This window comes from Microtus oregoni, unplaced genomic scaffold (genome assembly GCF_018167655.1).
Source record: "Microtus oregoni isolate MIOR12 unplaced genomic scaffold, Mior012 000016F_ref0000370, whole genome shotgun sequence".
In the NCBI taxonomy this organism is placed as follows: Eukaryota; Metazoa; Chordata; class Mammalia; order Rodentia; family Cricetidae; genus Microtus; species Microtus oregoni.
Window position 1 is genome coordinate 40,369,435 of NW_024543075.1, and position 14,357 is coordinate 40,383,791.

The 14,357-nt window shown below is 45.3% G+C and overlaps 1 protein-coding gene across 1 annotated transcript in view; it reads right to left on the reverse strand.

Moving 5' to 3' along the window:
• Positions 1-14,357, reverse strand: part of Dnhd1 (dynein heavy chain domain 1) — a 62,016-nt gene that overhangs the window by 12,112 nt on the left and 35,547 nt on the right. Inside the window, exons 19-28 of the mRNA XM_041666363.1 lie at positions 10,766-10,891; positions 10,351-10,448; positions 7,354-10,243; positions 6,986-7,151; positions 6,633-6,825; positions 5,928-6,219; positions 2,662-4,264; positions 2,285-2,493; positions 1,903-2,107; positions 1,726-1,828 (exon numbers count right to left, since the gene is read on the reverse strand). Coding sequence (XP_041522297.1) covers positions 1,726-1,828; positions 1,903-2,107; positions 2,285-2,493; positions 2,662-4,264; positions 5,928-6,219; positions 6,633-6,825; positions 6,986-7,151; positions 7,354-10,243; positions 10,351-10,448; positions 10,766-10,891 — 5,885 coding nt within the window. The remainder of the gene's footprint in view (positions 1-1,725; positions 1,829-1,902; positions 2,108-2,284; positions 2,494-2,661; positions 4,265-5,927; positions 6,220-6,632; positions 6,826-6,985; positions 7,152-7,353; positions 10,244-10,350; positions 10,449-10,765; positions 10,892-14,357) is intronic.

Here is a 14,357-nt window from a genome sequence, read left to right on the forward strand (position 1 = left end):
ACTATGTCCCTTAGCCTCTTTAGATCTCTGTTTTCTCATCAGTAAATCGGAAAGGGACAGTTGCTTCCTGTGCAAGGAATGTATTAATATTTTTATCTACCCATCAGTCTATTCATCTATTTACATGTAGATATAAACACAAATATAGACATAAACTTTGAGGGCCTGGGCAAAACTTATAGAGTTCAATTAATTTTGTTGGTGATACTAATGAATAAATGAACTAATTGAGTATGAGAAAGGGGAAAATTGGAGGAGACCAGACTGTTTCTGGGGATTTGGCTTAGATGATTAAGGGAATGATAGTGTCATTTGTTGACGTGGGAAATACTAAAAGGATGTATTATTAAGACCATTTAGTGAATGACCAAATAACCCCTGAGACTATAAATATCTCTTAGCTATATTTGGAGCTTCCTATATTATGATATAAGGAAATAAGAAATAACAAGACTTTTCAATAAGATCACTAATTTGTGGTATTATTTATCTTGAGAAAATGTAGGACCCAAGGCAAGACACTAGAATTTAGGAAATGTAAGAAAAGAGACCCTGTTTATTTTGAACTTTCTACCAGCCTTCATTCCCCATTTTGAAACTCATCTGAGTCTTGAAGTTGAACCTGGTCAGCATAGGATGACCAGGATAGGAAGAAGGCACCAGCACCTTGAGAACTCCATGGCCCCAATTTACACAGAACACTATGGAATTTATGTAACATAGGGAAATACTCTGCTCACATTGATATGAAGAGGCCGTCTAGGTACGAGAAGTTTCAAGGGCTGAAAGCTTGCTAGAACGTTGAGCAGACTACCTAATTGAGAATGGGACACCAGTTCACTACTTAGCAGCTAGTCCTCAACCTTTTTCAAAGACTTACGTGGTGTAAACTAAGCAAAGTGCTGTTTCAAAGCCATTGTAATAAAAACAAAACTTCTCCCTGGTTTGTAAAAACACCTCAAGTGCAGCATTTGGCTTGGAAAGGAGTAACAACTCCCACCCCCACACTAGTTTTAACACAATATGAGAGGTTTATTTATTCAGAAATGTTTGGCTCTGTATATCAAAGCAAAAAGATTAGTGTTTGGACCAGAAAGGAACTGCATTTGGGTTAACATTCAAGTGGAAAGAGGAAATTGATGAGCAAGTGGAGCATGTGTGGGAAGAAGTGGGGGGAACAAAGGAGATGGCTCTTGGAAATACCCAACAGCAGAAGCCAACTAAAGAAATTTAGGACACCAAAGTCTGATATACCATTTAAATATGTTTCTGTTTCTTTTTCTGCAGTGTATGTTTCCTTTCTATCTCCATTTCTCATCCACATTTTCTCATTGTTCACCACAGTATCATACATTTGGTTTTTTTTTTTTGAAAGTTCAAAACGAAGTGATATGAAGGGAAAAGCAGATGACTCAAGAGGGTAAGGAATCCCAAGATCTCAGAGGCACACCAAACTGTATCGAATCAAGGCAGTCAAGGCATCCAGGAGCAGACACTTGAGATTTCTGTGTTAGAAAAGTATATCTTGTCAAACTGTATCATGGGAAACTTTGGGCCCTGGGCTCTAATGGAAGAGACAGCAGGGATCAGAGTGACCCTCCATGGAAAAGAAGACTCTAAGAGAAACAAGAATCAAGATTTACTTATGTTGATTCTGCCCCAGTCCCTTTTTGTTTTCTTGTTTTGACACAACTGTGTAAATCTCACAGTCTTCTCCCTCTTTACCTTATAGGAGCCTTTTAGCTGCATTTCCAGGTCACTTAGCAGGTTAGTTTGGGTGCTGTGCCTCTCAACCAACAGCCTCAGAGTCCTTAGGGCAGAGTGGATACTGGAAACACAATATGCCAGTGAGTGGACTCAAGAGAGTGGAAAGAAGTAGATTGCAGGGATGGGGATGCTTACCGCTGGGCCTTCATTCTCATCTTCAGGACCATCTGCTGCTGCAGCAGCAGGAACATGTCCAAGAAGTCCAGGAATGTCTTAGGCGTGACAAGTGGCAATGCAGGGCAAACATGCTGATGATAACAGGCAGATGAAAGGTGGATAAGAGCCATGATTTTGGCCACATTAGGAATGAAGGCCTTGATATCTGGGCACTTTAAAGAGCCTGAAATGGATATAGTTTTAGTCTGGCCTTGTAGGATTGAAGAGGAATGAGAAAGGAAGGAAAGCAGAAAATATCAGTCAGAAAGCAAGGAGAGGGAGGAGAAGAGCGAGAGCCTTGAGCAGTAACTCTCACTAGCTGGTTGGGGTGAGTGGTAGGAGCAAATGGAAAGTGGCTCACCATCATCAAGAGGTAGACTCTGAGCATCCTCTAGATGGTATTGGGCAATCCTGACGAGGGAAGCTTGGTCCCAGGGTTCATAGCGGTCAACATTGGCAATGGTCAGTTGAAGGAGCTTCAGGAAAAGAGTGGAGGGCAGCTGCTTTTGGGCTTGGTCATCTCCCATCAAGAAGAACATGTGCAAGTTGCTACATACTTGCTGGTAGAACCTGTAAGTCAGGGACTCAGCTGTCATCTTTCTTTAGACCTATTTACATAGCCACCCCACCCTTTAGTCAACATTTGCAGAGTTCTCATGACAGCCTATAGATTTTCTCTTGTCCTTTTAGCCAGGAAACAGTAAAACAGAGCTGGCATGGATGGATTCTGGGCCTTACCTGTGCAATACTGTGTCCTTCTTAATGATGAGTTTGACCACAGGGTTCTCCTTGGGGAGATGTTCTTCGATGTTATCCAGATCTGCCTCTGTGTACTGGTCAGGAAAGCTACCTGAGGTTGCCAGGGCCACCAGCCGGTGAAAGATAGCAACATTCACAGTCTCAGGCACCAGAAGAGCCACTGGCTGGTTTAATACTCCAGCACACCAGCTGGCATCTCGGAGACACTGGAAAATAGCTTCCTCGGACTCAGATGGCAGGTGAAAGAGGTGAGCCTGACAAATGCTAGAAGCCAGACTGACGGCTGTATGGCGCCCAGTACCCCGAGTCACTGAGAGCAGCAGGCCATGCTGCCGGTGCCTAGCCAGAACTCGGACCAGGCGGGCCACATGCTGGGTCATCATGTGGCCCTGAGTGAGGTGAGGGTTCAGCTTCAACCGGACAGCTGAGGCAGCCAACTGCTTTTCCAGAGTTTCCCACTGCCGCTCCAAGTACAAGTTGGGGCTCTCAGGGTTAGATCCTAGTGTAAGTTCCAGACTGAACACTAGGTCTGAGGGCTTCTCCTGGGGATAGAACAACAGCACGGGTAGCAACAAGGGTAAACTAAAGTCCATCTGGGTTGCTGTCTGCCACTCACTCTTGGGTGTCTCTGACTGGAGCTTACCAAAAGAAGCTGTTATCTCTTCCTCCTGCTCGGCCATCTGACTTACACTTCCTGTGTTCTTGTTTACCAGTCTTAGGGGTAATGGTACTAGACTGCTATCACCGAGGAATGAGCCTGTGGTGACCTGAAGACCATACGGGTCCTTTTCTTCCTCTGATTCACTGTCACTGCTGCTTAGGTCCTCCCACTGGGCTATTTCTCCTTCTGATTCTACTTCAGGCACTTTTTCCTCCTCCACTTCCTCCTCAAAGTCCTTGACCAAGGGCTGAGACTCTGGCCCACAACAGAAGACACTCTGAGCTATTTCTAGAAGCAGCTTAGCACAATGGGAACGTTCCCTATCACTGTTCAGCCGGTCACAAAATGTCCTTTGTGCCTCATGTAACCAAAGACGCACCACAACTCGCATGGACATCATAATAGTCAGGCGAGTTCCACGTAAGCCGGACACCCGGCGCAGATGCTCCTGGTGATGAAAAGAATCTACAAAACCTCGTGAGCCCATTCTGGTAGGCAGCAGCTGCAGGCTTTCCAGAATGTGGCTCACAGAATGCAGGGAAAAGCGGTAATGTGGGCGGAGAGGGGAAGGCATGAAGCAGTTGCACACAGCCTCCCAAGCCTCCACGGAAGCTCTGACAAGGGCTCTTGCCAGAGTGTGCTCCCGCTCCACAGAGGGGAAGCGCTCCAGCCAGGCTTGGATACTAGGTACATGCCTTCTCAAAAGGCTGTCCTGGCTCATGTTGTCCAGGGCCAGCACTGTGAAGAGTCGGAAGAGACGTGGACAGAGTGGGCGCTCAGAGTAGCCTGGCACTGTAGCAGTAGCAAGGAAGTTGACTGTAGGCTGCAGCGTCTGTAATTCCAAGGTGTTTCGAGCATAGATGGTGCCTTCCATTGCCTGGCGCAGAGTCTCCAGCACTGGCTGGCAGCTCTTCTCTGGGTCTGTAAAACATTGAGATGAGCATTGAAAGGCATTTGCAAGTCCACACGGAAGTACCCAGTGTACCTCCTATCCCTGCCTCCTCTCTTTTCAGCACACAGAGTATTCTGTGTGCCTGATGATTTGGCACTTGGTAACCTCTGAGCAAGTTGCTCTCTCTCCACACATTACTAAGTGAAATATGTCTGCTCTCTCTCCTCCCTTAGATCCTACTTACTCATTGCCTAAAGGAAATGAATACTGTAAGATTTTTTAACTGAGATGTTAGAAACTGAGTCAGATCCCAATTAGAAAGTACAAATCATCTTCATTATAGAACGCACAGTTACATCACACCTATGATTTGATCCAGTCACGGTGGTACTTACCTATAGTCCCAGATAAAGACAGGTGGATCAAGAGTTCAAGGCCACCTTTGGCAACTTTGTGGCTTCAAGGTCAACCTGGACTACAGGAGAACTTGCCAAAAAAAAAAAAAGGCCAGGGAGATGACTCAGTGAGTGTGACTGCTAGCCAAGCAAGCCTGACAACTAGAATCCAATCCCTGTGTCAAACAGCCAGGTGCATCCCAGCACACCTACTGAGAGATGGCAAGTAGGAACGGGAGAATTTCAGGGAAGCTGTAGGCCAGCTAGCCTGGAGTACATAACACAGCATTGAAGCAAGAGAGATCCTGCTGCCTTAGGAAGGAAAGAGAGAGCCAGTTCCTCAAAGTTGTTTCTTGACCTCTATACACATGCTGTGGCACAAGGTGCACCTGTACACACACAAGCATGTACACACACACCCCACAACTAAATAAAATTTTATATGACTTTAATATGTGATTTACAAGAGAGAGGCAAGGAAAATGAGGATGGAAATGGGAAGGGAGTTGAGAACAAAGTATAAAGACACATATGTATAAAATACCATAACAAAACCCATTATTTTATATCCTAATATAAAAACATTAAAGAGAAAGATGTGATTTACAGCCAAATATATATTTAAACATATGGTGGAGTCCTAACAATGCGGACACCTCTGTAAACCACCATTTCAATGCTACTGAGATTTCATCAGCCCTGAAAGCTCCTTTGTGCTCCTCCAGTCATCCTGCCCCGTCTATGACATGCAGACAATGCTCTCCAGTCACCCCCACTCCGTCTACCACCATGCAGACATTGCTCTCCAGTCACCCCCACTCCATCTACCACCATGCAGACATTGCTCTCTAAACTGAATTCTACCACTGTCAAATATGCCCCTTATAGAAGTTTGTATAAATGGAATCATATAGTAGCTTCTTGATCATACTGTTTTCTTTCACTTTGCCAGCTTTTGACAGTCATATATTTTTATATAACAGTAATTTGATATATTATTATACAACACATAATATTCCATTACAAAAATGCCACAATTTGTAGATCCATCAGCACATGAAGGGATATTAGGTTAGTTCCAGGCTTTGGCTTTTCTAGATAATGTTTATCCATGTATTTTATTTAGGGACACGTGTTTGATTTTTGCCTCAGGCAAATACAAGAAAACAACAATATTGTAATACAGTTTCTTATTTCTCCCCACTTTTCCTTCTACCTGCATTCAAGGGGCATAGTTGGCAGTGGTAGATGGCGTTGGCGGTAGCTTGCCCCTCATTTCCTCCTCCCAGCTCCTCACCAGAACTAGCCAGGTGCAGATCTTCCATCAGGAAAAGGAGTGAGCCTTTGGAATCCTGGTAATACCCCAGGAATGAGCCGGCGGCTTGTGTTTGACCGTGGACCCCTCTGCTCAGCACGTGACGAAGGTGGGCAGAACTTAAAGCAGAGTGAATGGGGCTGTGGATGGAAGGGTGACTTGGCTCCACTAGCACCTCCACAAAAGCTGACTTCCCTGTGGCTATCTCTCCAGCAAGCAGCACTGGCTGTCCATCTGATAGAAGCAGGTTCACCACATACAAAAGCCGTTCGGTCTGCAGGGTTGGATCAGGGCTTACTGTGGCAGCTCCAAATTGGACAACAGTCAAGCAGAAAATTAGTTCTAGGGAAATTGACTTAAAGCTGTTCTTGTTTGTCTGTTTGTTTTTCAAGACAGGGCTTCTCTGTAGCTTTGGAGCCTGTCCTGAAACTAGCTTTTGTAGACCAGGTTGTGCTTGAATTCACAGAGATCCGCCTGCCTCTGCCTCCCAAGTGCTGGGATTAAAGGCGTGCGCCACTGTCACCTGGCTCTTAAAGCTGTTCTTAAAGAACAAATCATGTATTCTTGTAATTGTGAAAACACCAGAGTATGGGAACTTCTGGGCCTCAGGAGGACCTCAAATGTGGGCCACCCTCTAGCATAGCTCCTTAAGCCTCAACCCAAACTATTTCCCCACTGTCTCCATACCTGGGAAGAGGGCTGGAAAGTACCCAGGTTTCCTTTGACACAGCTGCTCAGGTACTGGCCAGCAAAGGGGACCAGTGTTCCATCTTCAAGGTTTACATGTAGATCAAACACCAAGGCTGAAGGAGGTGGCTCAGGGTAGTTGGATAGGGAACTAATAAAATTCCTCATGAAGTTATCAAAGAGAGGCCAGTGCCTGCTCAGAGGACACATAGGTAAGAGTCAGTCATAAAAGTTCCATCTATGACTTTCATATACTCCACCATATCCCCACTGTAATGTTCCATGAATTTTAATCACCACAGACCAGTCTACATCAGTTCTTTCGTACACTATACCTCCCATTCTTGTGGTACCTGGATGGAAGGTGTGCTCCAAAGCCCCAGATTGTGGCGAAAAGAAAGCTGCTGATAGCCAGCAAATGTCTCCTCTGCTTTTTAGTCATGCCGTCGCTGTCAGAGTGGACCCTGCTTTTGGAAGATTTGAAGCTTTGTGTTGCAAGATCGCTGCCACTAAAGTCCTCTGCAATGGTCACCATGGTCAGAATAGGAATCCATCGAAAAAGAAGATGGAGGGGAAAACAGAAGTTGGCTGCATTACTTCTCTCCACTTTTGGTTCCCTGAACCAGCTTCACCGAGGAACCCATGCTTCTCTGCCTCAGATGTAACCCAGTTCTCCTCAGGATCCCAGCTCTCTCAAAAGCCAACCTTTCTACCTCCCTACCTTGAACACGTGGCTTCTCCTCTTCATATAAGCGTAGATGGGGGTCAAGGAGAGCACGCAAGATGCGGGCCAGGCTGGCAACTTCCGCCACACCTGGGCAAACAGTCTGATGCCCATGTACCTGTAGCAGAGAACTGGCACCTATGCGGGTAAGGAATCGGAGCATTGCAGGCACCAGTACTTCAGCTAAGCTGTTGAGCTCACTGACTGTCTCTTGCTGCAGATGGTATTCATGAGGCAGGGATGCCATCAAGACATTCAGCATGCACTGCCATGTCTGCTCCCCACAACACCAGACTAGAGCGCACCGGCCTACCACTGTAGGAGACATGCCTGCTGCCTCTGCCACCTCCATCAAGAAAAAGGTACTCAGAGGTCGTGCTATCTGTTGGCCATTAGGGAGACTCAGCTGGGGAGGGTCACTTAGGAGACAAGTGATGGAGTCTATCCATGTAGGATTAGGGGTCCCATCACATACTATCCATTGTTGGATCCTTGTGAATTTCTCTGACTGCTCTTCTGAGTTCACATTCTTACAATGAGGGGCAGCATGAAGAAGCTTGGGGAAGATGCCATAGTGCCAGGAGGGACCCTCTGACCACCCTAGGAATTCTTGGGAGCTGAGCACGCTAGGATATAAGTGGGCAATTTCCACAGACTGGAAACCCTGGGTTGAGGTTTGTTCCATGGCTGCCAGCCGATTCTGAATCTTAAATAAGCTCTTCCAGCAACTACTCTTGCCACTGCCTGCAGGGCCCAAGAGCAGAATACCAGAGGCCCGGCTCAGGGCCTGACTGAGCTGCTCCAGAGACATCAATACGTTAGGGGTGGGAAGCAGGCCTACCTGCTGGAGTTCTTCCACCACTATGGACCTCATCAGTCTATGGGTCACAGGTTCCGCCAGCATGTGACTAGCGTTAGGGAAAATCCCACAGAGCAGCTCTCGGAGCTTTTGCAGGCGGAGCCCATCAAGGATGCTGAACAGCGGGGAGTGCAGCAGGGCTTGCAGTAGGGCAGCCTCCTCAGGCGCAGCTAGGTTGTCTGGCTGCTCAGAATTGTTTTCCTCCACAGGTGCATTAAGCGTCTGTACTGTATCTTCCAGCACCTGCTTGAGCAGTGACAAGCGGCAGGGCAAGGTCCCAGACACTAGCTCACTCTCTAAGGAGAACAATTTGGATAGCCGAGTAGCCATTCGGGAGGCATCCTTCACCCCTGCTCCCAGCAGGTAAAGTTCTGCCACTCGGTGCAGGTCAGGCAGTGCCAAGGCCACAGGACGAAGTAGCAGGTGCAGATTGGCAGGCACATCAGGGCTCAGGTCATGAAGTGTCAGGAAACAGCCATAGCCAAGGCGCATGAACACATAGTGCTTCTCAAAGAAACCAGAGCCAATGAATAGGGGCTTAGTAGGGTTTATGGTACTGATGTTTTGGGAAGCTTTCTGGTACAATGGAGCATAAAGATGGTGTAGTTCATCCAGACGCTGGCCCAGGGCAGAGAGCAAGCTAGGAGGCAGTTGGTGAACGTTCTCCAACAGCAGCCAGGCTCCACCCTGAAGGGCACCATTCAAATAATTGCTCAGACATCGGAACTCTATCTGGGGCAAGCAGGGCAGCATTACCAGTTGGCGGCCCAAGGCCCGTGCCAGGTTATTCACTGTTTCTGACTTGCCCAAACCATCTCGGCCAAGTAGGGTCCCACAGGCCACCTCCTCCATGGCCAATAAGAGAACCAACACTTGCCGCTCATGCATCAGGCTGGGTTGAGGCCCCAGTTTGGGTCCCAGATACTCATAATTGTATATGAAGGACCGGCCAAGCACATCTATCCAGCATACAGCTGGTGACAGAGAGGGCTCAGCAGATGCAACAGTCTTAAGATGCTGCACGGGCCCCTTGGGGTTTGAGCGAGACGAACCCAAGTGATACTTAAGTTGGCGGACCCAGTAGAAGTCCGTCAGATCGCTGACCCGGTGCTTCCCCAGGAGCTGGGCTATATCCCGATGATTCACTGCCATGACCAGCAGGGTACTGAATAGGTTAGTCTGGCGAACAGAAGGCAGAGGGTGCTCACCCTGGGAGCTCCTCTGAGATCGTATAAACTGCACCAGCACTTCCAGCTGGTGTACATGTATGGGAACCATCCGCATGGTCCCCCACTCAGACAGAAGCTCCTCCATCTCAGCCCGCCACACTACCTCCTCTGCCACCAGTATGCACTGCCATGGAAAAGCCTCCACTGCATCTAGCCAGTGCTGGACATAGAGCTGCATGGGCACCTTTCTCTCTTGAGGCAGTGCCTTCAGTGCCTTAACTAGGGATGGGCCTTGAGCAAGGCGGGTGGCGACACAGCTCTGCAGCAAGTTCACAATTACAAAACGCAGACACTTCTCCAAAGAGGCTAGCCACTTAGGAAGATCTGGGTGTAGAGGAAGAGGACCCTGAAGCTTCACTTTCTCTCCACATGCCCCTAGCACAGCAATTGTCTCCACTGGAGTCTGTGTACTTGAGCTTGGCTCCTGGTCATTCTTGCTTTTCTCATTAATTGGGTTGGACCTGAAGTCCACAGCTTTAATGTGAGGAAAGCAGCGCTGTGCCCATGGTTGAGCCTCACAGGTCTCTAGAGGGGCAGCAAGCAGGGCCACCAGTTCACTGTTACTGAGGAAGAAAAGGCGGGGGAAGCGGGAACATACCCCATAGAGAACATCCTCCAGAGCCATGATGATGGCCTCCAGCTCCACAGATCCTGCTTTAAGTAGTTGTTGTAGATGCTGACCTTGAAAGTAAGGGCTCCTCTTGGCATTGGGCACTATTAGTGACAGAACCATTGGGTCAGCTACAGAGATTCGCATTAGGGTCCGATACTGATCATCCATGACTTTGAAACGGGCATTCTGTGGTGAGAAAGGTGGTAGTGAGGGTAATCTGACAGCTCCACTCTTCCATCCAGAGCCCTGACACTCAGGAGCTCTTGCCCACCTTCTTTAACTCCCTTCCCTACCAGCTCAGCACCAGGAAACTGGATCTTCATCTCATGTAGAACTTTATTTAGAAAAATCCACTTCTGCTGGAAAGCTACCCACACCTCCAGTAGGGCACCTGTGTAAACAGTCAGAAAAATACTTGAGGGAAATGGGTTCTAACACCGTCAAGGGGGTCTAGCATACACCTGACCTCTCCTGTGACCCACTAGCCCCAACAGAAACATACTGCTCAGAAGAACCCAAGGATCTGATTAGAGGAAGTAAAGCAGTCACTGGAAATAAAGACCTGGTCACATCAAGCCAAGACGGAGCCTGGAAAGTCCTTACTTTGTCCTTCACATCTTCTATCCAATGTCCCCCTGCTACCCTCATACCTCTGGGACAGTCTACATTAGGTTCCATCCATCTACCCAACTAGAACGCTATACTTACCTAGGCCGTACATGATGGACACCCACTCTAAAGCTATTTTATTCAACTCTCCTGACTTTTGGATGGCTAGGATCTTGAATAGTGCCTGAAGACTGTTCTGGATGGCATCTTGCAGGCTGCTGTAGTCTTAGGAAGAAAAAGATGTGCTGTCAAAGCTCAGCTAAGCTGGTATCATTATATGTGACTCAAGGGCAGGGACTGGGGCAGGAAAGAACACATCTTGACCTTCCAGGGAAGGCAATCACTTTAAGACCCTTTCTGTCTTCGGAGATAGAGCTGATATGGTAGAGAACTGAGACCTTAAAACAGGCGCTATGGGTATAGATGCTAACCCAGCAGATTTCTCCCGCTAGATACTGTCATTCTTATCTACTTATACAGGCGTTCTTTAATATGCCAGAGCTTCATCCTAGAAAGACACCTCATGGCTCCAAGTCCCTACATAGTATGTTTGCATCAAGAAGGCCTATTCTGGGATGACTGGGATCCTGGGAGACCAAAATTTTCTCACATGATCTTAACACGGGGCTCCTTGGGGGTCATGTAAAGAATTAGCTTGTATGAGGCCAGGCCTGGTACAGCATAGACACTAGCTTAACAACAGAATTTAGAGAGATTGGTTTGGATAGATGTAGGACTCTCTAAATACTCATGTTTGAAAGAAAATACACAGTATCTACATCTCAGAGTATCTCTAGAGAAAACAATATTGGAACAGTTTGGGCCCTCTGTTTTATCCCCCTTTAAATGATCTCTAGAGGGTGGGGAAGCATCTGTTGTGCTTGTCTAAATAATGTGGAGCAGAGTACAAATCCCCATAGCTATCTGACAGTTCAGATGCCACATTTCCTTTATATACCCACACAGACCTGAGATTCTCATCTGATCTTGGGAAGGTTAAAACAGGTTGCGTGAAGTCTTAATCTAGCTATGTCTGCCCACACATTATATATTTTAAAAGAACATTTTCTTGGGGGATATTTTGGATGTTGAACTATCCTTTTCATGTATGTCCTTCCTAATTTTGATAAGATTGGAAAATGGAGATTGAATGATTAGTAGTGTCATTAACCCTATAATAACATGTCTTCCTGTGGTAAGAGTTAAAGTTTTCATCTTCTTGGACTCATTCAGGCAAATGAAGTCACTAGTTTCATGGTGTATGGCCACCATAAAATGTGTCCTTGACTAATATTCCCAGAGCTGATACAGAATCCTAGTATAGGGAAAGGACAAAACTGTAGGGAGAAATGTCAAGCATACAATATTCTGTGTGAATTAGAGCCAGTGGGAAAGTTGAACAGAAAGTAGGTTAAGGACTGTGACCTCAAATGAAGATTGGAAGAGTCCATTTGGTACCTGAAGTTATATTTAGAGGTAATTTAAGAACTAAACTTCACAAAAAATCCATATTTTGTACTTCACTAGTTTTTAAAATTACTTTAGTAGCAAAGGAATCAAAGGGCATATGGGAAAGCCGAATACAACAAAGAAGCAGATTGACAAACTGTGGGTCAAACATGAACAAAAAAGATCAGTATTAATGTGCTTGTCCAAAGTGGGAAGAGAATGTCCTTTGAATCATGGTATGAGTATTAACTACAGATGTCTGGTCTTAATATGTTTCAGTCAACACTGAAAATGATTAGTCCTAAATAAGAGAGGTGGGAACAAGAATTCCATGTGAAAATAGATAGGAAATGTATTCCAAACCAAATAATGAACATGGATGCATGATAAAGATAAAGAAAAGACATATACTGTAGGACAACGGTCTTGTACCCTGAAAAGATTTGTTATTTGTATTGGTTTAATGAAATGCTGACTGGAAGTATAAGCAGGGCGGCCAGAACAGGAGAATTCTGGGAAGATGAAAGACTCAGTCTGTATTTGTTACCCAGATGCCAAGGAAGCAAGATGAGAATGCCTCACTGATAAAAGGTACCAAGCCACATGGTTAACACAGACAAGAATTATGGGTTAATTTTAGATGTAAGAGTTAGCTAAAAATATAGCTAAGTTATTGCCCAAAGCAGTGTTGTAATTGATACAATTTCTATGTTATTATTTGGGTCTGGGCAGCCAGGAAACAAATGAACAGTCTCTGTTTACAGACATATCCCATATCCTCTCTTCTATGACAAATTTACACTACCTATACATTTTTCCCAGACAGACTCATAAGTAGCCCAAATGCATCTACTCTTCATTCTCCATTGCTACCATTCTAGTGTGGGCTATTACTGCTTTTCACTTGTGTTACACAAGTTGTCTCTTAACTGATCTTCCTTTCTCTATTCTTTGTCTCCCAATTCTCTGTGTTGAATTAAACTCTGACTTTATCAATTTCCTACAACAAAATATTCTCTATGATTTAAATATTACTGAATAATTTCTTTTGTAAACTTCTCGTGCCTATTTCTTCTTCCAAGTAGTCTTTGGACTCTATCTCAGTAAGTTGGAAGGTCCTCTAGTGGATTTTCTCCTTTCTATCATAGATATACTGACTGTATTAATCAGAAGTTTCATTGCTATGATGAATTACCTAGTACACACAACTAAGGAGGGATATATTCATTTTAATTCACAGTCTCAAAGTTTTTGCCAATCATGGAGGAGGATAAACTTAGCAGTTTATATCATTGTGGCCAGGAAGCAGAGAAAAGGGAAAATGGGAAGAGCCAAAGCAAGATATGACTCTCAAGAACACACCCCCCCACTGAAGTACTTCCTCCAATTAGGCCTCATCTCCTACTTTTTTACCACCCAACAATGCCATCACACTATGAATCCATCAAGAGATTAAAGCCTTAGGATCCCAAACCCTCAATACATGAGCATGAGGGAGATTTGCAAATCAAACCACTATAATGGTACTGTCTAATGATCAAAATCCAACAGTAGCTATTATTTAGAATACACCAACATTTTTGCTCCAAAATAAATTGTATGTCTGATTAAATGCAAGTTAAATGAGCTAGCTTGAAAACGTTTTTGTGTGAGTTCTGTCCCAGTTTTAATTATATAATCTAATCTAATAAAGTAACTACTGGAGTATGTGTGAGAAAGGGTTTCTGTTGTTAAGGAAACAATATAAGGTAAAGGCAAGCTAATAAAAGCTCTTGTTCTTAGAATAAAATGTTAGCAAACAATTTAGCTAAAAGAAAAATCTCAAGTCCTGGACAGGCAGTGGTGGTGCATGCCTTTAATCCCAATACTCAGGATGCAGAGGCAGGTGGATCTCTGTGAATCTGAGGCCAGCCTGGTCTGCAAGAGCTAGTTCCAGGATGGGATCCAAAGCTGCACAGAGAAACCCTGTCTCAATAAACCAAAATTTCACGTCCTAGCTAAGCTAGCTACCTATCATGATTACATATTTAACTAATTTCTTGAGTTCTCTGATACCAATTATGTTGAATAAGAGAATGTCTCCTCTATCAGCAGTTCCCAACACATCTTCTTATACTTTTTGTCATAGTTAGCTTCAGATCTTAACTAGACACATCTGGGAAGAAGGGACTTCAGTTAAGAAACTACTTTCATCTGTGGACATTTTCTTGATTACTAACTGATGTAGGAGGACCCCTTCCAC